This window comes from Peromyscus californicus, unplaced genomic scaffold, assembly GCF_007827085.1.
Source record: "Peromyscus californicus insignis strain IS unplaced genomic scaffold, ASM782708v3 Scaffold_23__1_contigs__length_62951481, whole genome shotgun sequence".
Lineage (NCBI taxonomy): Eukaryota > Metazoa > Chordata > Mammalia > Rodentia > Cricetidae > Peromyscus > Peromyscus californicus.
In genome coordinates, this window is record NW_026294534.1 from 7,504,244 (window position 1) to 7,532,077 (window position 27,834).

The following is a 27,834-nucleotide window of genomic DNA, read 5'->3' on the forward strand; positions in this document are numbered from 1 at the left end:
TCACAGGTCCCGGACATTCCAGGTATCCGGGAGACCAAGGCTGGGGAAGCTGAAGACCTTCCAGGGACGGGCCTCCTCCTGTGACTGGAGGGACCATGGCAGCGAATAGGGGAGTAGAGACCTTCTTATCTGTCTTCCTGCTGTGCTGCTGGCGAGGAACTGATCTACAGCCAGTCAACAAAACTTCAGGTAGGGTCACGTGGAGGTGGGTAGACAGAAACCTTGGGCCTGGATACTGGGGGAGAGGTCTTCTCCTCTGTACCCTCTTCCTTCCTTGGAACTTGGGGAATGGAGAGAAATGAAAGGTTTTCCGTCTTTGAATGCCTTCCAAACAGGAATGCCACAGAGCAGCTAAATACATTATACACATGTGCTCGAAATGTTCTAACTTATCCCATGATAGAGGAGTAACGTCACAAACCTCCATGCGTCCGTCCTCAGTTTTAATTACTGCACATTTCCCAACTTGTTTTTATATACACATATGTGTGCACACACCACACACATACACATACATACACAGACACACATGCATACACATACATTGATACATATATACATCAAATGTGCACCCACACACGTGCACATGCACACGCGCACACACACACACACACACACACACACACACACACACACACACCTTTTTTTGGGGAACAGTTAGCACTGTCCCGATATCTTATGACTCTCTGTGAAGTGGGTAAAGCATATTTTTATATGACCGTCACGTCCCTGTCACGCTGACCAAGTTAACAAATTCCTTTATTGCACCTAATACCAGTGAGAGACACAGTATTCCCGGTGCTTGTTAATGATGGCCATGTAGCCAGATGTGATTGTCTAGGCCTTTAATCCCAGAAATTCTTGGCCTGCTAACCTAAGGGCACTCTGCTGTGGGCAGACAAGGGTGGTCAGTGGGGGAGGGGCCACACGGTCAGGATCTGCAGGCAATCTGACATTGGCAAGGACTTCCACAGGCATGACTCTGTAGCACACCTGGGAAGGCTAAATCAGAGCCTAGGTCAGGCAGGCTGAGTGAGAAAGACCTGGACAGAAGCAGACCGTGGAGTCAGTCCCTCCTCATCCTCTGCCCTTTGAACAGTGTGGTTAGCTTTGTGATTCCCCCTCTGGGTTTTGATGTTGTACAGCCAGGAATGTAGCTAGGAGAATGTCTATGAGACAGAAGAGAGACTAGACAAACAATATCCATAAATTAAAAGAAAATTAAAATGAGCCATAACTGGGGCACGACAGCCCACGCCTGGGACCCCCGCAGTTGGAAGGCAGAGGCAGGAGCTGCAGAGCCCAGAACAGTGGGAAGGATTCCCAGATGCCAGGTCAGAAGCCGCTTTGGCCGACAGCGAGGGTGGAAGGGGTCCCAGCATAGTGCGAACACCAGCATTATCCTTGGCTGTGCCTGAGGAGTGCAGGGAGGTGACTCCTGTGTCCTGAGCTTCTCCACACGGTCCTCAGTGATCAGCAGATGTCAGCTGTCAGTGCCCCAGGTCAGGAGAGAAAGAAAACACAGACGATCAGGAGAAGGCAACTCTGCCCATAGCGGACACCAGAGAAACCCAAGTTCAGGACACACTCCAGATTCATGGACAACGACCAAAAAAGAAAGCAAAATAAAAGTTTACCAAGAGACCAGGAACGGCAGCAGAGGAGCTGGGGCGGGGGAGTGGGAACCACAGGTGTACCCTGCAGTTTCCCATTAAATCCTATTTACAATCAAAGATCACAAAGAGATGTGTCTCCTGACCAGAAATCCCACCCGCCTGGCTTCAGCCTGCATATAAGCAAAAGCGCGGTGTGAGTGGTATTCGATCTTGACGCTGTGATTGGGTGTGCTTTCTTTCTTGGGACTTTCTATAGAGAATCTCAGATTCGGCTTCTCCAATCCTCTGGCAGGCTAGGTGCTACCAGCAAGGGGATCGTTAGAAAGCCTGGGGTGAGGATGGACTCCTGTAAGTTTCCTAGGCTACTAAGAAGTGACCTTCCCATTTTCCATAAGATCGGGAGCCCAGGGAGCCAGGTGCCAGGTGGACTGGTCTAGGCCACAGCCTCAGTTCCTCACATTTGATTCTAAGTATCTGGAGTGGGAAAGCCAAGCCGACGCCTTGGCCATGTGGCCAGCATCTCCAATAGTGTTCTGTTACAAGGGAAAATAGCTATGGAGTGCGTGTGTCTGTGTGTGTGCACATTAAACATTCATGCATGTAAGTGCAGGTGTATATGGAGGTCAGATGTTAACATCAGACGTCTTCCTTAATTACTATCTGCTTTTTTTTTTTTTTTTTTTTTTTAAGGAAGGTTATCTCTTTCTAAACCTGGAGCTCATTGATTTGACTAGACCAGCTGGCCAGTGAGCCCCAGGGAACCTATTTTTCTCTACATCCCCAGAAGTGGGATTATAAGCATGTGCCACCACATCACACCTGATTTTTATGTGGGTCCCAGGGATCCGAACTCAGGTCCTGATGTTTCCACAGCAAGCACTTTGCCAACTGAACTGTCTACCTGGCCCAAGAAGAATAGCATCACGGGGCTGGAGAGATGGCTCAGGAGTTAAGAGCACTGGCAGCTCTTCCAAGGACCCTGGTTCAATCCCCAGCACCCACACGGCAGCTCACAACTGTCTGTAACTCCAGTCTCAGGGAATCTGAGGCCCTCTTATAGCCTCCACTGCATCTGGCATGCAAGTGTTTCCCTAGACACGCCTGCTTGCAAAACACCCACATGGAGTGGGGAGCTGTCCTGGCTATGACCTTGAAGTATCACCCCTGGAGAGGGAGCAGGCAACTGCTCTACCTGCCTATGACCTTGAAGTACGTGCCCCTGGGGCGTGGCTCTTGGAACCCTTAAGAACTGAGATGCACGTACTGGGAGTTCTCTCTCTCCCTCGCGATTTCTGGATGCTGAGATGGACCAGGCGAAAGAACAGCGTGGACCATAGCTCAGCTTTCCAGGACCCTGTGATAAATCTCCCGCGCTGTAGTGAGTTTTTACCCCCTAACAAATTCCTTGCCATTTAAGCAGACTCCAAGGATTTCTCGCTTTACGCACTTTTATCATAAAATAAACAGATTATTTTTTAAAAGAAAGAATAATATCTTATTGAACTTATGCAAATACTTACATGGCTATAAAATAAATGTTGATAGAGACTGTAGAGAGATCAGGTGGCGAGAATATTTTTTTGTAAAGATGTAGTCATGAGGGGCAGGAGAGATGGCTCAGCAGCTGAGTCCTTGCTGCTCCTTCAGAGGAGTAGATTTTGCTTCCCAGCACCCATGTTGGGTGGCTCACAACCACCTATAACTCTAGCTCCAGAGGTTCCAATACCCTCTTCTGATCTCCATACACACACACACACACACACACACACACACACACACACACACACACAGCACAGCACACAATCACACACACACAAATAAGTAAATAAATCTTAAAAAATAAATATACTTTAAAAAGTACAACTTCAGGCTGGGCAGTGATGGTGTATATTCTTAACCCCAGCACTCTGGAGGCAGAGGCAGATGAATCTCTGTGAGTTCAAGGCCAGGCTGGTCTATATAGTGAGCACCAGAACAGACAGGGCTATGAAGAGACCCTACCTCCAAAAAAAAAAAAAATCAAAACAAACAAGGATAATTTCAAAGCTGCTCTGAGTTAGTGGATAACTATCTTTGAATGTGCAGAATAAGCATAAAAGAACCAACAAGGCTTCAGACAAAGGCTCTGAAACTGTAGCCACTTGGCCCTGCTCCACCAGGTCACAGTCTATGCTTCAGGGACCCATCTGCTCCTTCCTGTATACGGTGAGAACCCCGAAGACCAGCAGGCAATCTTGGGGCCATTGGCAGTCTAATTCTGGTCTTTTGGTCAGAGTGTCCTTGCAGGCAAGCTTGGAGTATAGCTGAGTATGCCTGCTTTCAGAAAAGCATCCGAGGAAAACAGGAATTGTCTGCGAAGGACCCAGGCTTCAGGACCTGCCATGTGTCCACCCTTCTGAGGTCAGCAGGGAGAGCTGGTCATTTTCACATCATACAGTGTTTTTTATCAGTAAGTGCAATGATAACAGATCCCACAGTCCAGGGACCTAGCATGGCTAGTAAAGACAAGGCACATCTCTGGCAATCTCAGACAGCTTCTGCCACCTGACATATCTTCACAAAGGTGTGATGCAAAGGATTCAACGCTGCTTACTCCACAAAGCTCCCTGTACCATTTCACATCACAAGGAAGCTAATTAGCTTAAGATCTGTCTTTCACAGGATGACAGAACAAATCCCCGGAGGCTTTCCAGGGGCCTCTGGAAAATTTCAAAGTTAGCTTGAGGTCAGAAAGACTGCATTAAGAATTTAATTCAGAGGTGTCAAAAAATGTCAGGTGCTTTGAAGAGTTGACCGAGATCGTGGGCTACTATGAAACAGTACTTAGCTTCCCAGTTAACCAAAACGACAACGATTTTCCAGGGAAATAGAGGAGATAAGTAGTGGTTAAATAACCAACCTTCCCTCTCTCAATATTGAGAGGGTTCCACTTTCTTAAGTAATAAAAAGTTTGAAAAGACAACACGAAGCACAGGAAATTATTTTGGTAAGAACGGAGCCTTTGTCTACAAGGGAGGTTACTCAACAGGTAAAGAAAACACTTGTAATCTCTTATGAAGAGGAGGCCAATAGTCCAAGGACTCCTCCGTCCTTTCAGCGGAGAGAGAAGCAGAAGCCGTTCCACATGGCCGCACGCCTGATACCGGAGCTCATTTCAAAACCTGACAATGGCCATCCATTTACCCAGCCCGACCATGGGAGATTAGATTTCTCTTTTTTTCTCATAGACCCTTCACACCTTACCCAACCCATTTAGGCTTTTTGTTCCTTCCCCCCCCCTCTTCTTTATTAAATAACTTTTAAACTATTTATGACAAAATGACTTTCTTCTTTCTTTAACAAAGATTCATCCTTTATGTCTCGTGGCTTCTCTTATCAAACACAGACCACTTTCACTGAAACCTGCTTGCAAAGTCAGGCTCCCCTTCCTATGAGTCACAGGAGTTTTAATTACACACATAAGTAGTAATTTTAATGGAGAAAACTTAGAAACTATGAATTATCCATCACAATAATTGGTGGCAAGTTTCCTGAATTCCCATCTTACAAAGCTTAGAGCCTTGAAGGTTTCATTGTAGCAGTGGGTGTGGTCGTGTGTCTTTGTATAGGAGTGCATGCATGTATTCACGTGTGCACAGTCGGGTGGAGGTCAGAGGACGGCGTCAAATGCTGTTCCTCAGGTACCTTCTACCTTGTTGGAGACAGAACCTCTCACTAGCCTGGAACTTGGTCAGATAGACCAATCTGGCTCTCAGGCTCGGAGGAGTGGGCCTGCCTCTGCCCTCCCTCAACCCATGGCTGGGGTTGTAGGTGCATGGCAACATGCCTGGCCTTTTCTGTGGCGTCCAAGGGGATCTGAATTCAAGTCCTCACACTTGGAAGGGTAGCACTTCATCAACAAACCCATCTCCCCAGCCCTGTCAGCCATAATTTTTAGTGTGGCAGAAGCAGCGTGCTTATGAACAGACCCAAATACCTCGTTTCTCTGTGTGTAAGAAATGAGAAGGCAAGAGTGTGGGTGTGAGCTTGTTCTGAGAGAACGTCTCAATGGTTCAGATTACTTAGACGTTCTCTAAGAGCCCACTAGTTGTGTCGGCGCTAGGATGGTTAGAACTGGCCTCTAAGTAGCTGTTCTCTTTCTCTGGACACCCAGAGCCCAGACTGGGGAGGTTCGGGTGTTCACAGAGTATCACAAGCCACAGAACTCAGTGAGTGTTGAGAGAGATGCTTCAAAAATGGAAGGGAGCACACACTCAGGAGGAAGTGCAGGCTTCTCAAGGCAGATTCCAGTTGTGTCTTAACCAAGGGCTGGAGAGATGGCTCAGCAGTTAAGAGCACTGGCTGTTCTTCCAGAGGACCCAGATTCAATTCCCAGCAACCACATGGCAGTTCACAACTGTCTGTAACTCCAGCTCCAGGGGATCTGACACACAGACATACATGCAGGAAAAACAATTCATATAAAATTTAAAAAATAATTTTTTAAAAAAGTATTTTAGCCATAGCTATCTATATGACCATGGTGACCTTTGCAGTTATACCGTCCAAAGGCTGTCATCTGTCTTTGTTTTTCTCTATGGGAATTTTACATTAATACATGAGATCACAAGGTATGCTGGGTTACACAATATAGACCTACAGGCTGACAAGATAACTGGTCATAACATGGGTCAAAAAGGCTAAGGAATTTCTACCAATGGCTCATTAGGACATCTAGGTTTTGACTACAAACATGGATTATCTTGTTTGTGAGACTTACTCAGAAGAGCAGGTCGTTGAGAAAGGAGAACAGTGAGGCCGAACTCAAAGGATCACAAATATTTTAGCTTTAATCTGTCTCCACACGACTGACTTCTCTCTTGGGTAAAGGAGTATTATCCTTTGCAGGTAACTGGGTCAGCCATTTTTGTGGTTCTTAAACAAAATCCAGGGGCAAGAGGCTCATTCCTTTTCTCATGTCTCCCTAATGTTCTCCATCTTTCTACCCTGCACCCAGATACCCAGTCCACATTGAAGTACACCCACTGTTTCAGAATGCCCTTTACGTCAGTTGAAGCCACACCCCAAGCAGGGACCCATGTGACTTCTGACACACTTCTGAGCACACTCAAGCCACATTCTTCCTCCCCATCGGCTTTCCTCACAGATAATCAAGGACCAAGTCTCACAAAATGAGCCCAACTAGGGTCCCCAGCTCCATCTCCCGGGGTGAGCAACTCATCCCTGACTCCCACAGGGTCCGTGGGACTCTCCTCAGAGTGCAGCATGTTGTGCTGGCCTGAGTGCTAATAGACACAGCCAGCACTGGTCTGGACAGGAGAGTCTAGCCTGGTTCACTATTTATACAAGGGCAGGTGGTCTCCATGGTCCAACAACACTGTGAAGTATGTCTGTATTTCTACTTTTCTCTTTCTTAAGCTCTGAGGTGCTTACTAGAAAAATGTCATGAGGTCCCGGGGCCAGGAAGGTCTAAATTTGGCACAGCACACATGTCCTTATTGATGTCTCTGCCGTCACTGCCTGTCCATGCCCGTGTATAGATGCCAAAACCAGCTCTTGGGTGTCTCAGCAAATGCTCAGCAGGTGTTTGTTGAGGAGCTTGCTGTTGCTGCTGCTGCTGCTGCTGCTGCTGCTGCTGCTGCTGCTGCTGCTGTGGCTGGTCACTTTCACCTCTTGAGTCCTGGTCAAAGCATTGATGACATCCAACATCTTCTCCAGCTCGAGACCCAGTTTAGGTCTGCGTGACTCCTGTTGTTGTTGTTATTGTTGTTGTTTTACCAGCTTGAGACCTGGATGAAATCTGGGTGAATCTCAAGGTCCTCCCAGTGAGACCTGGTCATAGCCCTACGTGACAGTCAAGGTCTCCTTCAGTTGAAGCGCCGATGAAGGAGCAGTTTTCACATTGCTTTAAGAGAAACACAGGTAAACTTCTCCCATCCTGGGGTATTCCCACTGCTTGGCAGGAGAGGAGCTGTGCATGCTATAGTGTGTGGGTCCCTCACAGGGAGGTGATGGCCACTAAGAGGAAGGACAGCAGTTGATGTGGCCCTCATTATGACTCTCTCGTATTCACTCAATTAACCTGAGTGAACTCAGAACTCAACAGTGAACTTCACGAAGCCAGAATGTGCTGATGTGGACAATGATAAGATATCGGAGTGTCCTGACCTTGTGGGTGTGTGCTGTCTGGAAGCTGTGACTCTCTGGAGGAGGGGACAACAGGAAAACCATGGCAGAGCAGCTACATTTGACAATGCACGTTAACAGGCAGGACACCATGAGCATACACACCACGCATGTGCACACGGCTGACTTGCACAATGCTTCCATTGTGATTATGGGACAGACACAAGATGAAAAGAATATTTTTAACAAAGTGCTGGCGCTGCGCAGCTGTACCCATTCGTAATGATCCATTAATGTCTCCTGCAAAGAGAACTGTACTGTTTGTTTGGTTTACCGAGGTCAGCACACTGGGAAGCAATTGTCATCACCGTCACAGACCTCCTTACATACTTCCCTTTGTTCTGAGCCGTGCAGATGAACACATTGGGATGCAGATTGCCCATCATTAAAGCCTTTGAGAACAGCTTTGTCATTGGTTTAGCGGCAACTTTACTTCTCCCAGACAGAGCTCTGTGTCTCAGAAAGGGAAGGGAAGGTGGCCCTGCTTGCCATCTTCGGGGGGTCCCAGGACCTGAGAGCTGGAGGAAGAGGCCAACCCTGAGCTCAGACTAAGGGATGCACCAGATCAAGAGACACCACAGCCCCTGAGATAAACAAAGGTCATGTCAGAAGGAGGACGTGTGTGCTGGATGCTGCAGAGGAGAAACTGGTCCTCACAATTCCCATAGTGTCTAAATACGGCTAGACCCTATATGCCCAGCACAGCTCCTCCTGTCCATCAGGAAGCAGACATCACAGATAAGACAGCCCTGGACTCTGGAGACAACTGCCATCCAGAACTCTACAGCTCACTCATCAGAGACTCCACTTCTTAACTGCAGACAGAGCACCCTGGAGCGCTCTGCTCACGTGGGAAGAACGAGGTGACCAGCCTCTGGCCTCCCCCTCCCCCTGAGAGAACCTCAGGTAGTATAAGTGAATGTGGAGGGTCACCCGGGGCTCAGAGAAACACACTTAGGAGGTGTTTTCTCATCACAGGACAAAGTGAGTATTTGGCTGGCGACATGGAAAGCCTCAGTCAGAGGCTGGGCAAATGCTTCTTCCCGCTGTGTGCCAAGCTGGGCTCTGTGTTCTCAGACGGGATCCCAGGCCGGAGTTTCCCAGTCTGGTGGCCACCCAGATGGTGTCACCAGCCATGCAGGAGGCAAAGCGCAGCTTCCTACAAAACAGCGCATGTGACCCTCTTCCTTCTTTGCCCCTGTGATAGAGCTGAGCTGTCCCTGAGAGTGGACACTGTCTTACCATCCACACGGATGACTCCAGTGACCAGGAGGGCAGGTTCTACTCAGGGCACCTGGGGAGATCATGGGTTCTACCCACACAGCCGTCCCATGGGTAATGTCTTTCCCATCCTCCATATGAGAAACTCAAGTCCCAGAGGGCTTCCCTCAGCACATGGGAAAGAACAGCACTCCACACAGGATCCTTCCTCTAGACCGGGCTGGGGCCATCCCTCACAACTATCCGTTCACAGAGAGGTGGGTGAATGAATACTGTAAAACTGTAGATTTTCATCCTCTCCCCCCTCTCTCCCCACCCAGGTCCAGTTACTGACGACTCACTCAATTCAACAAATGAAGAGATGCCTGAAGTGTTTGGTAAGGATTCCCCATACAGAACCTGGTATGTGGTAAGAGAATGGGACCTTTCCCAAATGACCTACCACCAGTTACAGATGTGGGGGGAACTGACTTGCTTTGAGGCCAGAGCCAAGGTCTCCTGTCCTGCAGCTTTAGTGCCAACATCAGAGCCAAATTTACCCTACAGTGTGAATACCATTGGTCTGACCAAAACTGTCCCACAGAGATGGAGCATGGATGTAGGTAAAGTGCTGGTATCCATACTCCAAAGAACATGGCAAGGACACTAACTTTAACTGCAGTCTGTGGACCGGGATCCTGACCCTGGGATAAGCAGGCCACCTGTGGGCTCCAGGTAGTTCCCGAGCGCTGTCCCTGGTTCCGAAAAGCATCCTGCTGGAGAGACAGGCTGCGGCCAGGTGCTGTGGTTTAGCTCCCACTGCGGTCTCACACCGTACAGGGCACCTTATCAAAGCCATGAGATAAACTTGTCCCCAGTTTCAGAGCAGGGCCACTGAAGGTCAGAGGTGTAAAGAAAATCATGTGACATTATATCTGACTGAGAAAAGATGCAGCTTGCGTCTGAGGTTTTTTTGACCTTATGTCCAGAACACTTACGTTAGAGGCTAATTGGAAAGAGCAGAGTAAAATACAGCCACATTGGGGTAAGACAAGATGCTCACTCATATTAGGGGACAGGCAGGGATGGCACAGAACGGCCACAGGACAGGAAGGAAAATCCTGACTATGTCCGGAGCCGGATATTTTGCATTTTGTTGTGAAGGGTGTATTAATCAGTTTTCTATCACTGACAAAATATCTGAGGTAATAATAAACTTATGAGGAGAATAAGGGCTACTGTGGCTCAGTTCTCGGAGCTTCCAGTCAATGATTTGTTAGCCTTGCTGCTTGGAGTCCTGTAATGGAAGCACACACGTCATGGATGTAATGTGTAGCGTACACGGTGGGGGGGGGGGGGCACAGCCCAGTGACCTCAAGGCCTCCTATTACATCTCACCCGGAGGCACCATCTTGTCGCAACAGCGGCAACCAAGCTTTTAACACACATGCCGTGATGGCTGCTCTTGACTGTCACTTAAGTAGATGAAGAGGTGCCTAGGAGATGAGTATGGCACACTTGTAGATGTGCCTGTGAGGGAATTCTGGAAACAAATGGATCGCAGATGCTGCTCTGGTTAATGAATGATTTAATCTACAGATGGGTTCTAAACTTGAGGACTATTAGGAAGTGGCAGAATTCTGGACTGTGGGACTTGCTGGAGGAAATAGGTTATGGTTGTGTGTCCTTGGGCACTGGATCTTGCCATGGCCCTTTCCTGATGCTGCTCTGACCTGCTCCCTGTTGACATGGCCCAGTAGCTCCTGTCAAACACTCCTAACCGCCATAAGATTTTGCCTCACCGAAGGCCAGAGTCAATGGTGTCAATATCCAGAATCAATATCTTGCCCTCTTAAGTCATTTATGTTGGGTAACTTGTCCCAGGAACAAACTCTTATGCAGAAAGTTGACAGCAATGATATGGGGTCATTGCAATGACTAACCTTAATAATATGATTCTGTAGCCTCTGGAATTGATTTGGGGGGTGGAATTGGAAAAAGTTGAAAACGTGAACTAGAGAAAGCTTGGGATACTATAAACTGGGCTTAAAGGGTGATTCTGTTGGGAGTTCAGAACACCAGAATGCAGTAGGAATGTAGACAGTGGAGGCCAGGTGTGCTGGGTGGTTTTATGTCAACTTGACACAAACCAAAGTCATCTGGGAGAAGGGAACCTCAATGAAGAAAATGTATCTGTAAAATCAGGCTGTACATAATCCTGTACGGCATTTTCTTAATTAGTGATTGATAGGGAAGGACCAGCACATGATGGGTGGTGCCATCCCTGGGCTGGTGGTCCTGGGTTCTATAAGAAAGCAGGCTGAGCAAGTCATGGGGAGCAAGTCAGTAAGCAGCACTTCTCCATGGCCTCTGCGTCAGCTCCTGCCTCCAGGTTCCTGCCCTGCTGGAGTTCCTGTCCTGACTTCCTCCAGTGATGGACGATGATGTGGAAGTGGAGGTGAAATAAACCCTTTCCTCCCCGAACTACTTTTGGTCATGGCGTTTCATCACAGCAAAGCTATAAACCCAAACTAAGACAGCAGACTTAGGAAGTTCCATATGGACATGAAGACCCTGTTGGGAACTGCGCTAAGTCTTTCATTCTCACCAAGAACTTGTCTATCTTTGGGCACGTCTTGCAGTTTTATGGGAAACTGGGTTAAAAGGTAATGAACTCATTAACCCAGCAGAGGCAATTGTAAGTCAGTCCTACATTTAGACTATGGCATGGCTACTACTGGATGCTTTTAGACAGGTTTTTCAATTAGAACCAGGAGAAAGGACGGAGCAGAAAGACTTGAAAAGTTTGCAGGCTGATCAGAAACCTGTGTAAAGTTAGGGCTAAGGAAGGCGTGGTTTCTGGAAAGAGTATGGCTATCAAAAAAAAGCCAAGGACCCTGATGCATCAAAGACCTTGTAGGAGTTGGCCAGATCCATCATAGGCTCAAGTTTTGAAAGGGCAAACTTAATTGAAACTTTTTTCTTTTGAGAAAATAATGCCCCTGGGGCACACTGCTCACCATGGGGCTGTTCACCTGGGAAGCTGTTTCCCAGCATTCTTTTCACAGTGCTCAGTCACCTAGCGTTAAGACATCAACACAGTCAAGGTCCAAGTAAACCTAGTATTTGCTCACATTGACTTCATCTATACGATGCTGTCTTTGTAGACATACAGAATGCAAGAGTTACAGTTTCATGGAAGCTTCCAACCAGATTTCAAACAATAGCCTGAGAACATATATCAAGGTCAAATTCCCTGCAAGAGGGTAAACTTGAGATTACAAACTTTAGGCTGCAGTAGAGACCCAGGAACATGAAATATTTGTCAATGAAATCCACAGGCAATGTATACAGAGAGGCCAAGAAAGGAGTCATGTGGACTGCAAACAGTCAAGCCACAGGGACGGGAGCACCCAAGCTCTTTTGAGCTCATGTAACACCGCTTGCCTCAATGCCAGACATGGATCCACCAAACTCAGTGTTCCCCCTGCTGTATTTTGGTCTTGCTTTGGTGTACTTTTTCTTTGCTGTTCTGCTATGCTCCTGTTTTCCCTTTGGGAATGGGAATGTGTACTCTGTGACATTGCACTTGGAAGCAACTTGTACATCTTTACGGAGACTTACAGATGAGGATTGCCTTCGGTCTCCAAAGAGTCTTTGTGCTTGGACTTTAGAAATGTTGACTCTGTAAAGATTATAGGCACCTATGAAGACAGACGGATGTATTTCGCATCAGGAGACCAATGAAAGGAGATGTCTTCGGGTGGAAAGTTGACAAGGGGTCTGTTTGTTAGTCATCTTAACTCAGATTGACTGGACTGAGGCTGTCGGAAGTGCTCCTTCCTTGGGTAGACAGTGTCTAACCGAGGAGATGTGTTCGGGTGGAAAGTTGACAAGGGGTCCGTTTGTTAGTCATCTTAACTCAGATTGACTGGACTGAGGCTGTCGGAAGTGCTCCTTCCTTGGGTAGACAGTGTCTAACCGAGGAGATGTGTTTGGGTGTAAAGTTGACAAGGGGTCTGTTTGGTAGTCATCTTAACTCAGATTGACTGGACTGAGGCTGTCGGAAGTGCTCCTTCCTTGGGTAGACAATGTCTAACCGAGGAGATGTGTTTGGGTGTAAAGTTGACAAGGGGGTCTATGTGTTGGTAATCATAACTGTCAGGTTGACTGGACTGAGCCTGTTGTAAGTGCTCCTTCCTTAGGTAGACAACATAACTGTTTCTCATAAGAAACAAACTGAAGCTTCATGCTACTAAAGTTCACCCTGAAGAGCAAATGAGCTGAGTGAGTTTGCTTATGGAGCACTAGCAGGAACCTCTGGTGACCCCAAAGCACACAGGAAAGTCTTCATCCAGCATGGGTTGCGTCTTTTCCTATTCAGATGGGGCTCCCGTCAATGTGCCTTCCCTTGGCTATATATATATAGCCCCTCCGCAGGACTCCAGATGCCATGTACAGTCAGGGCAGAATTGCATACACATGGTGGGAAGGGTGGCTGATACTGAGGTAGGAGAGCAGTAACCCTTCCCACACCCTCTTTCAGTGAGGGAATGTCAATCATCAACAAGCCCAAGCAATGACTCCTTGCAAGCAGGAATCAAGAAGATGGTAGCTTCATCAGATGTTTTGCTTGGAGGGCTGCATCCTGCAGGGACTCCTAGAAGATTATTGCAGTACACTTCTGTGTGTTATGTATGAGAGGGCACTTCCAGAGATGGCTAGATCCTGAAGGCTGTGACAGTGTGACTGGTCTAACTGGCCAGTAGATTCCAAATTTCAATCCATTGTTGGGATGTGATGGAACTGTGCTGTGGAAGATGAGAGATGAGTTAGAGGAAGTTCCCAAGTTCCTTCCTGGTGGTCTTCATTTGGCTTCCTGGCTGCCAGGATGAGAGCATTTTTGTACATGCCCCGATGTACTGAAACCTCTGAAACTGGGAGCAGAATTACTCCTTCCTCTCTGGAGTTGCACCTTGGGTAGTGGATCACAGAGATGACCTAGCTAACTAAAACATGAACATGGGGCCACTCAACAAATCGGGGCAAGGCTTAGGAGATAGCCAGATTGTGCCCACTTCTCTGAAATTATTTAGGGAGGCAGAGACCAGCCCATCCAAGATGAAGTTCTCTAGAAAGCCCACCAATGCCTTGGGTTCCTGTTTTCTACCTACAGTATTCACAGACTGCCCGAAGTGCGAACTGTGCATGAGGCATGCATCCTGCCTTACCGGCTCTAACATGTTCTTATATACTTTCTCAAGATGAAATTATTGCCCAAGAGATTTTGGAGCCAAACACATCAGCATCGAATGAAACACCAACAACAAAACGAACAACCCGAACAACAAAACCAACCAAGGAAAAAAGCAAGTATACATACCCCTTCCCCCCCATAATTGTACATATTCCTAGGGACCCAAGGTGTTGCCTATGTAACTCTATTTGAGCATTTACTTGAACCAACTATGGATACATGAGAGACACTGTGGCCTGAGACCAAGGGAGGAGTCACCTCCAAGGCAGCGTGCCTTGTTTCACTCTGAGGTGATCGCTGAGTCACATTCCTGTGCATTCTGGGGTTCAGCATGTAAATGGGGTTCAGCCACTTCAGGAACACAGGCTTACAGATGAGCCAGGTCATTACAGTTTAACACCATCTCATTGCACTCTGTTGCATTTGTTTAACTCTGTGAAGCTGTGTTACTGTGCCTGTCTAAAACACCTGATGGTCCAATAGAGCTAAACAGCCAATGGCAAGGCAGGAGAAAGAGAAAGAGAAAAGGGGGCTGGCGGGAAGAGAGAACATATAGAAGGAAAAATCTGGGAGAAGGGATCTAGGAGCAAGAGAGGAAGGAGGAGGACTCCAGGGGACAGCCACCCAGCCACCCAGCCACCCAGCCACCCAGCTACACAGCCAGCAACAGAGTAAGAGGAAGATTTACAGAAGTAAGAGAATGGGAAATCCCAGAGGCAAAGATTTATGGAGCTAATTTAAAGTTAAGGAAAAGTTTCTTGTCAAAGAAACAAGCCAAGCTAAGACCGGGCATTTATAAGTAAGAATAAGCCTCCATGTGTGATTTATTTGGGATCTGGGCGGCAGCCCACCCCCCCCCCCCCCCCCCCGCCCCAGAAGAGAAAAAACAACCAACAGCAGCACTCACCTACAGCTCCCAAGGGAGCACAATCCTTCTGCTGTGCCATGTGGCTGAGGTAAAGCCAGGTCAGTCTATGATATGCCCAAACCAAGAACAACAGCGGACAGAGACAAAGTGCATGCTTTGCAAAGTACAGCTCCACACTGCACGATTGTGCAAATAGATGGTGTGATGGACAATGGAGAAGGAGAGGTATGGGTTAAGAAGCCCTGAGGCTCTGTGGGAAATGCACTCAAAGGCATTTTTTTTTTTTTATGTTCAGATGTGACTAGATTTTAAGGGTTTGCTCACTGCACATCTGCCTGGACATAAACCACTGGGTTCAAAGGAGTTAGATGACACATGACTCTTTAAATATTAATTTCCCAACACATATTTTCAACTAGGACTTGAATCCTGTGCCATCCTTCCAGCCCAGCATTGTGAAATAGGAATTAGGTTGCCCCCAACCCCCAAAATCAAGTGTGTAACAAGGAAACCCTTCCCTGTTTCTTTCCATCTTCTTCATCCAAGATTCTGGTATTGATGATAACTACCAAGAAGATGGCTCTGAGAATTACCATGAAGTAGTAGAGAACTCAGAACTCTCGTCTCTGAACAAGGAGAAATTCGAAAGTAATGGTAAATATGATCTAACCATCTCCCCTGCCTGAGCTAGGACACTACCAGGGAGCCGGCATCAGATGCACTTGGTGGCTGCTCCACCTGAGTTAAGTAGCCCTGCCCTGAGGCTGAGGGCCCCCTGGCTCCTCAGCTCTGCCCTGGACTCAACCCTCCACAACCAGCAGAAATGTCTTCTCCCCGGTGTGTGGAAGTCAGGCATGGAAGAGCAGCCTTGCTGCAGGCTTCCAGCCAAGTCACCTCTTCTCTGTGGTGGAAGGAGACAGCAAGACCCCATGGCCCCGGGAGTCAGGAAAAGCCTCCCTCTAGCAAAAGCAATGCACAGTGGCTCTGGGAAGTTTGCTGTTCAGGGGCTGATAGAGCTTTTTTTGGCCTTAAAGCTTAGGTTAGATTAGGGTTAGGACTAGGAAAGGATTAGGACTGTGCAGGGTATAGGACTTAGATGTAGTACTCTAAAGTCTGACTCACATACAGAACCAGACCAAGGTTCCAAATCATGGTGGTTTCTGGCATGGGGCAGAGGAGGTCATTAACACATACCCCTGAGCCCACTCTAGAACTCTGTTTGGGCCCTGGACCCTGCATTTACAACCCACTCCCCACATAGCTTCTCCAAGGACTAGCCTCTGGTGTTGGAATGGATCTAAGTAATAGTTTCATGGTGTAAACACAAACATGGTTCTACTTAAAAATGAGTGTTTAATAGTCCTGAGCTTGTCCCACTCAGAGGTTTGGACAAATTGCCGGATGGTTTGGCACAGCATTTGCCAAACAGTAATTCTTCGTTCACTTACTGTCATTTAGTAATTAGGATTATGATCTAAGATCTAAGCAATAGCCACTTCTTCTCAGTTACCTTATTTACTCATGATCCTGACACAGTCACTAACGCTTAGGCACTAATACCAACTATAGCTGATAACTGTAGTCATTTCTTCCTATCCTTGGCCTTGGGAGTTATTCCCATGTTCATTGCCCACCCCTAAGATGCTTGGGTCTTATCTGGTGCCTCCCTGCCCCTGCCTAGCTTCTTTTTGCTAGGTAAGTCACCCTAAAAGACTAAGAACCAGATATGGTGGCATTGCTCAGCAAGCCAAGCCAGGAGGGCTGGGGACATATGCATACATCTCTGTGTCCATTCTGTCATTTTCTTCCTCTGCCTTTCTCCCCATGGCTCACACAAACACAGGCCTCTGTAGGTAGGATATTTTCAGTCGCAGTATTTGCGAGCTGGTAGGGCTATGGCAAACAGCCTGAAGCTTAGAGATTTCCACATGTTGGAAGGGTATCTGTGGGACCAACTCTTAGCCAGGGATGGAGGAGTCAAAATCCGAAGGAGGGAATGGTCTTCACATAGTGATTCTTACCTCATCTTCAGATAAAACTCAGAAATAGAGGTAGCATTCCAAGCAACGTTTTAACACAAATGCTTCCCAGTGTCTACCGGTGTATCTTTCAGAAAAGGGCCCCATTTGTTTTTTGGTTTTTTTTTTTTCATGTTCTTCATTAAAGACAGAAGCACTGCTGAGAACCTTCATGACCACAAGCTTGAGCCACACTTTTCTTCTGAAGGTGAGAACAGAATTCACAGGAACCGCCCTTCCCTGCCACATGGGCACAGCATGGGAGACAGTAAAAGCGTGAGGCAACTGTCTCCCTGCAGCCTCACCCGAGGCAGGGGGTTGCACCCTCAGATTTTCATGGGGGAGGGGTGCCGTTTCAAGGTTGCCTCCATTTGCAATTCTCTAGTTAATAATGACTTTTTGTTTCATATTTGAAAGCCACTCTCCTATTGTTTTTGTAAACCTGTCATTGTTTGTTTGTTTTTCAAGATGGGGTTTCTCTGTGGCTGAAGGTTTTCCTGGGTCCTGCTTGGTCTGTAGCCACTTAGACCCAACTAAACACACAGGCTTATATTAATTAAAACTGCTCAGCTGTTAGCTCAGGCTTACTACTGACTAGCTCTTACACTTAAACTCAGCCCATTTCTGTTAATCTATATGTTGCCACATGTCCCGTGGCTTTACCTGTGTGCCATTAAATGCTGCTCCCTAGATAGCAGGCTGGCATCTCCTGACTCAGCCTTCCTCTTCCAAGAATTCTCCTTGTCTGCTTATCCAGGCTGTACTTCCTGCCTGGCCAATCAGCATTTTATTAAACCAGTGTACAAAAGCATTATCCCACAGCATTTCCCTTTTCCTGTTTAATTAAAAAGGAAGGTTTTAACTTTAACGTAGTAAAATTACATGTAATAAACAGTTATCAAGCAAGAATTACAGCTACAATATCTAGTCTATTTATATTTGGCAAAATTAAAGAAAATATTCTATCTATCCTATATTTGTGAGTCTAAAGTTTCATATATAATTTATATTTTATCATAACCAAGGAAAACCATAATTATAACTATCTAGTCTTCAACTACATCAAAGACCCCAGAAGGATATAATATCACTTAAATAAACAGGAAGTATATTGTAATATTGTAAGCAACTTCCAAAAATCTAGAATGACAGAGACAGCTGGCTACCTGGACAGTTACCCAAAGTTCTTCTGCAATGTTGGGGCATCCATGTTCAGCCCATAGGCCTAGAGTCTCTCAGTCACTTCTCTCTGTGTCCTGTAGAATGTCTGGCAGTTTCTTCTGTGAAACAGGAACCTGAAAGACCATTTTGCCTTGCAAAGTTCAGTGGTCACCTTCCCATGGGTCCTGCATATCCAGTCAATACAACATTTTGTCAAGCAGTCCAGGCAAGAACAGTTTCATGCCCAAATGGCTATTTTTGCCAAGAAGAAGATAAACTCCATATGGAGTGTCTTCGACACCCATCTTTCTCTTTGAAGTAAATCAGTGCTGCCAGGAGCAGAGGTGTCTCATTGTCCAGAAAGTCTAAGTTTTTAAAACATTTAAAATTCCATATTCTGTAGATCTTTGAAGTGTTTGAAGATGACCTGTCTATCTGAAATATATCTATGCATGCCTAGAAAACTAAACTAAAACCTTCCTTTTGTTTAGGCAGAAAAGGGGAAGTGATGGGAGAATGCTTTTCTGTTCGCTGTGATTATGTGCCGCTCTGATTGGTTGATAGATAAAGCTGTTTGACCAATGGTGAGGCAGAATAGGGTTAGGCAGGACATTCTAACTAGAGAGGAGGAAGAAGAAAGGCAGAACAGAGGAGACACTGCCAGCCACCGCCATGACAAGCAGCATGTGAAGATGCCGGTAAGCCACGAGCCACATGGCAAGGTATAGATTTATAGAAATGGGTTAATTTAAGATGTAAGATCTAGCTAGCAAGAAGTCTGAGCCATTAGGCCAAACAGTTTGTAATTAATATAAGCCTCTGTGTGTTCATTTGGATCTGGGCAGCTGCGGGACTACGGGACTATGGGAACCTGGCAGGACCAGGAAAACTTCAGCTACATTTCTTTGTGTAGTTTTGGTGCCTGTCCTGGATCTCACTCTGTAGACCACGCTGGCCTCAAACTCACAGAGATCTGCCTGGCTCTGCCTCTCAAGTGCTGGGATTAAAGGTGTGCACCACCACCACCTGGTGTGATTTTTTTTTTTTAAAAAAAGGATGGTTAGACATATAAACAAACCAAGTCTGTGATACTCATTGCAAACATTTTTTTCAAAATTTTCAGCTGGCTTTACATTTAAGATTTATTTTATTCATATGTATATGTGTTTTGCCTGCACAAGTGTATGCATGGGTGTGCGGGAACCCCTAAGAGTCTGGAAGAAAGCATTGGTTTCCCCAGAACGAAAGTTACAGGTGCTGGGAGCCAAACCCGGGTCCTTTGCAGGAGCAGTAATTGCTCTTAACTGCTCAGCCATCTCCTCAGCCCTGATCAGTTTACTTTAGATGATGTTCATATTTTTTTCCATGCAAAAAACCTACCATTTTTGTATGGTCATAATCAATAATCTTTTGTTTTTAATATAGTGTTAGCCAGAGCTAACACTAGAGAGAAGCTGTCATTTCCTCTGCTAATTGTGTCACTGTGTTGGTCCCATGTGTGGTGATATACTGTGTACCCTAGTAAACTTGCCTGAGGATCAGAGGACAGAGCCGGCCACTAGATTAGACATAGAGGCCAGACAGTGGTGGCACACACCCTTAATCCTATCACTTGGGAGGCAGAGATCCGTCTGGATCTCTGTGAGTTCAAGGCCACACTGGGAACAGAGCCAGGCAGTGGTGGCACACACCTTTAATCCCAGGAAGTGATGGCAGGGCGGAGAAAGGTATATAAGGCGTGAGGAAACAGGAACTAAAGCAGTTCAGCTGAGACCCTTTTGGGTGAGGACTCAGAGGCTTTCAGTCAGAGGATTCGTGGAGTTGGTAAGGTAAGAGGTGGTGGCTGTGGCTGCTCTGCTTCTCTGATCTTTCAGCTTTCACCCCAGTATCTGCCTGCAGATCTTTTATTATAAGAACATTTAATATTCGAACACCATCCATGTGGTCTCTAACTGCATTGGAATTTTATCTCTGAGTAACATGCTCTTAATTCCATCTCTTTACACACCTGTGTATTCTAGCATGACTTAAAAGACCATCTCATCCCCATGATTTACAGACACACACTTAAAATATACCAAATTCCCAGATGTGTGGCTGTTGGTTTCTTTTGTTTTTTTGTTTGTTTGTTTTGGCTTGTGCACCATGTTAATATGTTGGTGCCACAGGATTTCATTAAGGTGTATTCCAGCTTCTGAGACACAACCCCTCTCCCTTTTACCTGGTTATTCTTGAATTTTTGTGTCTAATTTCCTCTATTTAAAAAGAAAGCTTGTATGTTTCCTATTATTGTAGGTCATTTTAGAAAATAATTTAGGAAAGAATTGATCCTTTATGATGTTGAGTTGTTCTTTCCAAAAAACAGGTAATGTCTTTATATTTCTCAAGTCTGATTTCAAGTATTATGGGCATGCTTTGGGGGTTTTCCTTGTACAGGTTTGGGTTTTCATGTTAGGTTTATCACTAGGTGTTCAGTCTCCTTTGTTTCTATATAAAGGAGGGTCTCCCATAGCGACCACCATAGCTGACTTTCCTTTGTAAATAGTTTTCCTAATATCAAACTAACCTTGCATCCCTGGAATAAACTACACTTGATGGTGTTCAGCATTTTCTTACAATAGTATTGACTTTGTCTCCCCAATAATTGGTTGTATTTCTGAATCTAAATAAACAAGTGACATTAGTTTGTGGGTTCTTAAATTCTGTATCAGGTTGCAGTCCCAGGGCAACACCATTTTATAATGAAGAATGAACATTTTCTCCCTTTTAAATATTTATCTATCTATCTATCTATCTATCTATCTATCTATCTATCTATCTATCTATTTATTTATTTATTTATTTATTTATTTATTTATTTATTTATTTATTTATGTTTGACTCTGGGGAAATTTGCAGAGCATTGAAAAGCCCCGTGCAATGGACTTACTTGGGCACTGTCTTCTGAGGTAGCTACTTGATGACTTTATTCCCTTTAAAGAAATTTATTTCTTAGTTCAAGTGTTAATCTTGGCTATCTGTATTCCTTGGAAAATTATCCATTATTTCTAACTTTTCATCTGTATTTGCAAAGTCTTCAGAGTATCTCAGAACCTATGCCATCTCATCCATCCATCCATCCATCCATCCATCCATCCATCCATCCATCCATTCATTCATTTTGGTTTATTTGGTTCAAGACAGGGTTTCTCTGTGTAGCCTTCGCTGCCCTGAAACTCACTCTGTACATCAGACTGGACTCAAATTCCCGAGTGCTGGGATCAAAAGCATGCACCACCACGGCCTGACTCATTTATTTTTATTGTTTTTCCTCTTTAAAAATTTTGCACCTTTTGTTTTGCATGCTCAGCCTTCTTTACCCCTTTTTGATGACATCAAGTGGTTTGTCTCGTTGGCTGTTCCCTCCTGTGTTCGGGTTTTGATGTGTCGACTCTGCCCCTGACCACCCTAGCCTCGCTAATGTTTTGTTTATGACTGCTTGCTCTTTGCTCCTTTGCTCTTTTGCAAGTTTTTAGGCTTGAGTAGTTCTTTTATTACCAATAATTGTTTAATATTATTTATTGTTTAATGAAGTCCACAGGTTCTCATTCATGTTCTAGGACTTTCCCAGACATTCTATCACTTTAGTTTAGAGCTCTCTTTTAAAACTGGCTTTCTAATAAAAGTGCCTTCTAACGCTGCTTTAAAAATAACTTACAGTTTCATCATATCATGCTTAGAATGCATCATGTGTAACAGCACGGCCACACGCATCCCCCGTGGTCGTCAAGCACAAGATCAATTTTATGGATGTCCCACGAACAGTTACAAAGAAGACTTGTACCCTAATGTCACCCGGCCTCAGGAACTCAACGTGTGTTTGTGACTTCGACTTTATTGGCCACATTATTTTGTTCCCTGCTCTCATCTTTTATCCACTGAGTCTTCTATTGAGAGTGTTACATTGTTATCCTGTTACAAATGTCTTCTGCGTATGTCTCGATGCACTTTTGTAGGTTTTACTTCCTAAGTGTGGTATCTATTATTTGACACATAGATGTTCATGGATGTTTTATATTCATTATGACTTCCAGCGCTCAGTACTAAAAAGAATTTGCTCTGCGTTTAAAGCTTTAGGGACCTCATTTGCTTTCTCTGACATAAGGCTTGTTCTTTCTACTTTCTGACTGTTTCAGTTTGTCTGTTTTTGTTCATTTCTCGACATTTGAATTCATTTGTCTTTTTTCTTCATTAAAAATACATATATAGTGGAACTTGCCGTCACAATGATTTGAACTGTGCAGTTCAGTGGCGTTACACACATTATAATGCACACCCTGCACCTCTACTATCTCATAGATCTTTTCATCTTGTACCCATTAAATATTAACCCCTCCCCTCCACTCTTGGGAGGTGCTCTACTTTCTGTTTCTATGAGGGTTCTGGATATGTGGACTCACACAGTTTTGTCTTCTCCTGTCTGCTTATCCCACTTACCACACTGATCTTACAGTGACCAGTGTTGCTCTAGACTACGGAACCTTCTTCCTTTTTTAAGGCTGAATAACTTACAGGTGGTATCTCCTATAAAGGGGTAATTTCTAGAACATTCCGAGAACTAAAACATAGCATAAACAAGCTGCCCAATCCAAGATTGGCAAAGGACTTGAATGTACAATTCTCCAGAGAAAATATTGCAGTAGACAGCAGCTCCTAGCAAAGACATCACCACCACCAGTTATTAGGATGTAGAGATCAGAACTGCAGTATTGGTGGTGTGGGAACAAGGCTCCTTTTCACCAGCACCACCTGAGGGTGTGGAAGCTGCCCCATGATGGACGAAAAGCTGGAGATGAAGAGAAGACCTCAGTGGCTGAAGGTAGGAGGAAGACAGCTCTGGAAATGGTCCCAGCAGCTGGAGCGGACACTCAGCGTGTGGCACTTGTACTGTACACATCGTCCCCTGAGAAATTCTCTGCAGTTCATGATCATGAAGAACCCAGAAGTGGGATTTTGTGATCACACCAGGATCCATCTTTCAGAGAGCAGGATTCATTTGCACGTTCAGACCTGGGGTGGTCTTCCAGCTACTCGAGTAAGCCATCCCAGAATGTCCTGATGGCTCACGAATGCCGGCCAGCACGTGTTTGCCCCACATGCAGGGTAATGAGAGAGACTACTCTTACGACGGTGTAGAACTCCAAGCTGGAGTTTGTGATTACAACACACCCTGTTCTGTGGGAAGAAGTGGTTCTAGCTGTGGACCTATGGCAAGTGCTGGAATCACACAAGGGTGTTCACTATATAAATAACTGTCCCTTCAGTTTCAACAGGGTATCATCTTTGCCACCAAGAGAGTGAACAATGGCAGGTAGGGTGAAGATGCAGAGCAATGGACCAGCATGCCTTGTCTGTGAGCAGGCACAACCGTAGAACCACAGTGGGAAACAGCGCTTCACCTCCTCAAGACAGTAAGGCTAGATGAGCCCAGTTGTCAGACGGTGACACAATTACACCCAAAAGAACGGAGCAATCCGGAAGATGTTTTTGCACATCCGTGTTCACAAAACCACAGCTCACAACTGCTAACTGTAGGAGCAACTGGAGTCTCCATTGACAACTTAACCAATAAGTAAAATTGGTGTATCCATGTGTTTTTTAAAACCATTCAGCATCTCTCTGAGTGTTCAACATGTACATAGGTCTTACTTTCCAAGGACACTATTTTGAGGATTAATTAACAAGCCTTTTCTATCAGTGATGTCACTGATAACTGTCCGCAGCTCCGTCATGATGTTACGTGTGTGTTGGGTGGGTTTGCTGGGCTCCTGTATGCATATCTAAAACTGGTCAGAAATCATGCTCTCTAGAGAATGCTGGACTAGTGTCACTGAAACACGAAAGTATGAATCCCATGCCCAGTGACAGCATCTTTCAAAGATTTTCAGGAAAATGAAAGCCAAAATAAGCGTCATTTGCAGGTTTGTGGAATTAGAAACATTGAGAGGGAGACTGAGATGTGGATTGAACAGACAGGAAAGTATCAAAAATAAACGTAGATGGAAAGACACGCGGTTCCTGTTACTTCCAAGCACTCTAATATATCACTTCATCGCCAAAGGGGAGAAGAAAAATAGGAAAGGGGGGAAGGAAATGGGAGGGCAGAGCAGGAAGGAGGAAGGAAGGGAGGGAGGAAATGCATAAAAGGAACAAATATGGAAAATAAATGCATGTCCCCGGTAGCACAAGGGGCGGCAGCAGACCATTTTGAAGTCCTGACACATGGAGTCACAAGCAGCACATACAGGCCAGTAGGAGTGAGTGGCCATAAAGACAAAGTCCAGCACTAATGGGGCGAGGTGTGTAGACCGAGTCAGCAGAGGGAAATAAATGGAATGATTAAAAAAAACAATGGGGGAAATAAGAAGCTGGGAGAATGACTAGGAAAAGGAGGAGGAAGAGGAAGAAGAGGAAGGAGGAGATGAAGAGAAGGAGAAAAATGGCAAAATCAGGCAAATGCAAAGTAACCAGCAGGCTGGCAGTTACGACCCCAAACATCAACAATCCTCAAATCTGATTTTTATTCCCTCTGACTTTAGTATCTCATTTTTCACAGCTGCACGTGGGTCACTCACCAGCGCACATGGCCTTTTAGCCATGAAATTAGTAGCAAACAATTTAGATCAATTAAAACATACCAAAACCATTCTCTGGCCACAACAGAAATAAAGGAGAAATCAGTGATGTAAAGAGACGTGGGGAAATTGTCTAAATATTTGCTCATTTACACAGCACGCTCCTCAATGGCCCACTGTGTAAAGAAGTCAAAAGAGGAATTTGGAAATATTTTTAATCGAATAAAAATGAAAACACATGCTGAAATTTGTGGGAGAGAAACCAGTGCCTATGAAAGGTTCCAGCATTAAATGTTACTAAGATGTTGGAGATTATTCACAGGTGTGAGAAATGGGATTGAAGACACAAAATACCAAGGTAGGTGCAAGGAGGGAAACATCGTGATCGACTTCGGGCGACAGCCGAGCTGAAGTGTGGACTCTAAGTGTGGTCGGATGTAGAGGCTCCATCACCCGGAAGCATTGTCGGTGGTGGAGGAGGGATGGGAGAGTGAGATGCAGAAGCTGGGATGAGCAAAGACAGGGGAGACATGGGGACGTGTCCTAGCAAGGATTCCCCCAATAACACAAAGCTGCCCCAGTGACAGCCCACGGCAGTGTGGCTAGGGGAGATCTCCCCTTGGTTCTCAGGCACTGTTTTATTCATAATAACGCTCTCCTTATCCTCGGGCCTCAGGCTCCACATCAGAAGATTCAACCAACTGGGGATCAAAAATAGACCCCCCAAAAATGTTCTCTGTACTGAACACTCTCTTGTCCTGATTGCCCCATCAATACAGCAAAGTATTTTCCTAACATTTATAGTGTATTAGTGCTTATATATCATCCGGATGTGCTTCCAAGTGTCAAGGGAATCACCAGGTTACACACAGTGCCACATGAACATCTTTGGGCCTGGGTACCAGTTGGCACTCAGGAACCACACTTCTGCAAAACCTGAAGGCAGCTCGTCTGCTGTTCTTTCCCTCCAATCTAAGACAAGACTTTCCACTTCCAAAACCATGGCTTTCCTCTCCTTTAGCCGGGAGAGGCTTGGTGGTGCATCTCGAGTGATGGGATGCCAGACTCTCGGGTGCTTTAGATAGCCTAGGAGATTCAAATAAGAGTGAAGGACAGAAGCCCACAGGACTGACACCTCCCCGTGACACTAGCAATGGGAGGTAGCATTACAACTGAAAGGCAGTTGACCTTGTGGTCCACACCCTGCTTCATGGAAGAGGGCCAAAGTGGCAGAGCGTTCAGCTCCACCTGGAGTCCTCCTTGGGACCAGCATCGGCCATCACTGTGGCTCCCCTGCCTCCCACAGCCTGAGTCACACCTTGTAATTTTTAGAAAAAGCTAACTGGCAGCAGCAAGGGAGCTCCTAATTTAGCTTGCTCCTAAAAATTCAAAGAGAGCTACCAGGCGGAGCTCCGGGCCACCGGGTTCCTGGGCATAGGAAGGATTCTGTTCCCGCTTCCTGTCAGGGCCTGCCACCCTGGGGTGTGAGTGTCCATTGTGGAGATGGCCTCCTGTGGGAGCTGGAAGACAGGCTGAATGAATGAATGAATGAATGAATGAATGAATGAATGAGCATTCACACTGAGGGGCATGCAGAGCTCGTGGGGGCTATTTGACTAAAGGCCAGGCAGAGACATCCCTGTGAGAACATGACAAGCCAAGAAAGGCTCTGAGACTCACTGGCAAGAAGGACAGACAACGTACCAACGGTCCGGATGCCTTTGGCCACTGCTCCGCTCTATTCCAGGATATCTGTGTGTCCTCCATGTGCCGTCAGTGTGCCTGTGAGGTGCACACAGCCTTGTTGGAACAATCAGGAAGCAGCACATTGGGAGAAGACAGGAGATTCCAGCACGTGGATTGAACACACAGTCACTGAAGGCAACTATAGCATACCCTGGAACAGAGGAGCTCGGATGAGGAAGCCTGGCCAGCAGCAAGCCATCCTCTCCCTGAGATGCAGGGCAGGTGGCTTCCCTCAGCTCCAGCGGATTATAGAGTCAGTGTCCACGCTCTTCGGCCACTGTGGTTTTCTCATTCTTCTCACAGGGTCTTAGAGGTTGGGTTTTTTTTTTTTTTTTTAATGTTGTCGTTTTGTGTTGCTACAGATCAAATCTAGAGCTTCACTGATGCTAGGCCAGGGCTCTACCAGCGAGCTGAATCCTCAGCTTGAGCTGTTTCTGAAGTTGAAAAAAAGTCCTACTGTGCTGCTTTATCCTGGTATATTTTTTCCCACAGAAAGGAAGAGTTCAAGCAGTGATAATTTTGGGAAAGTGTCTGTTCTGGACAGAATCCTTCAAAACATAGGAAGACCTGAAGGTGGCCTGGATCTAACAGGCAAGTGGCCCCTAATATGCAGGTCCCCTGCTGGACTGAGGTGAAGTGAGAATGCCACTTGCCACAGAGGCTCTTCTTAGCAGCTCTTGGATGAGCTGGAGCTTTGCAGGGGTATTTGACGGGACAAGTCCAAATTAAGGGATCCTAGGCCAAGTTATTGAAGGACTCCCTTCTCAACCAAATCAAAAGTGTGTTTCTCCCTTTCCCCGAAACAGTTAGGACCTCGAAGTGATTGTCACCCATACCATGGTCCCAAGCACCATGCATGAAGGCCTGTCCTACTCATGACCAGGACATTTCTTGGGCCTCCTCCTCACTTGGGGAGGAGACCTCCCTTGGAGACTGAGTTCTTCCACCCCTCACCCTGACAGAGCCTCATCTCACCTCACCCCTGCGGCCCTGCCTCTTTCGCATTTCCCGTGTGGACTGAGAGGAATTGACTAGATCTCAGGAGTGATGTTTCAGTAAGAACACAGGCTCTGAAGTAGGCCCAGCCTGGGTTTGAATCCCAGCCTGACCATGATGAGGACCTTACATAGATCTCGGCCAGTGGGCCAAGCCCTGAGCTGAAGCTCTA

General features: G+C 46.0%; 1 protein-coding gene across 1 annotated transcript; it reads left to right on the plus strand.

Annotated features, from left to right (window-relative positions):
- On the plus strand, window positions 1-27,687 carry Spaca7 (sperm acrosome associated 7). Its single transcript, XM_052752833.1, has 6 exons — window positions 1-189; window positions 9,344-9,400; window positions 14,267-14,371; window positions 15,674-15,775; window positions 27,159-27,257; window positions 27,629-27,687. Exons 1-6 carry the CDS (start codon window positions 96-98, stop codon window positions 27,685-27,687), a joined length of 516 nt encoding a protein of 171 aa, XP_052608793.1. The 5' UTR covers window positions 1-95.
- The last annotated feature ends 147 nt before the right edge of the window (window positions 27,688-27,834 follow it).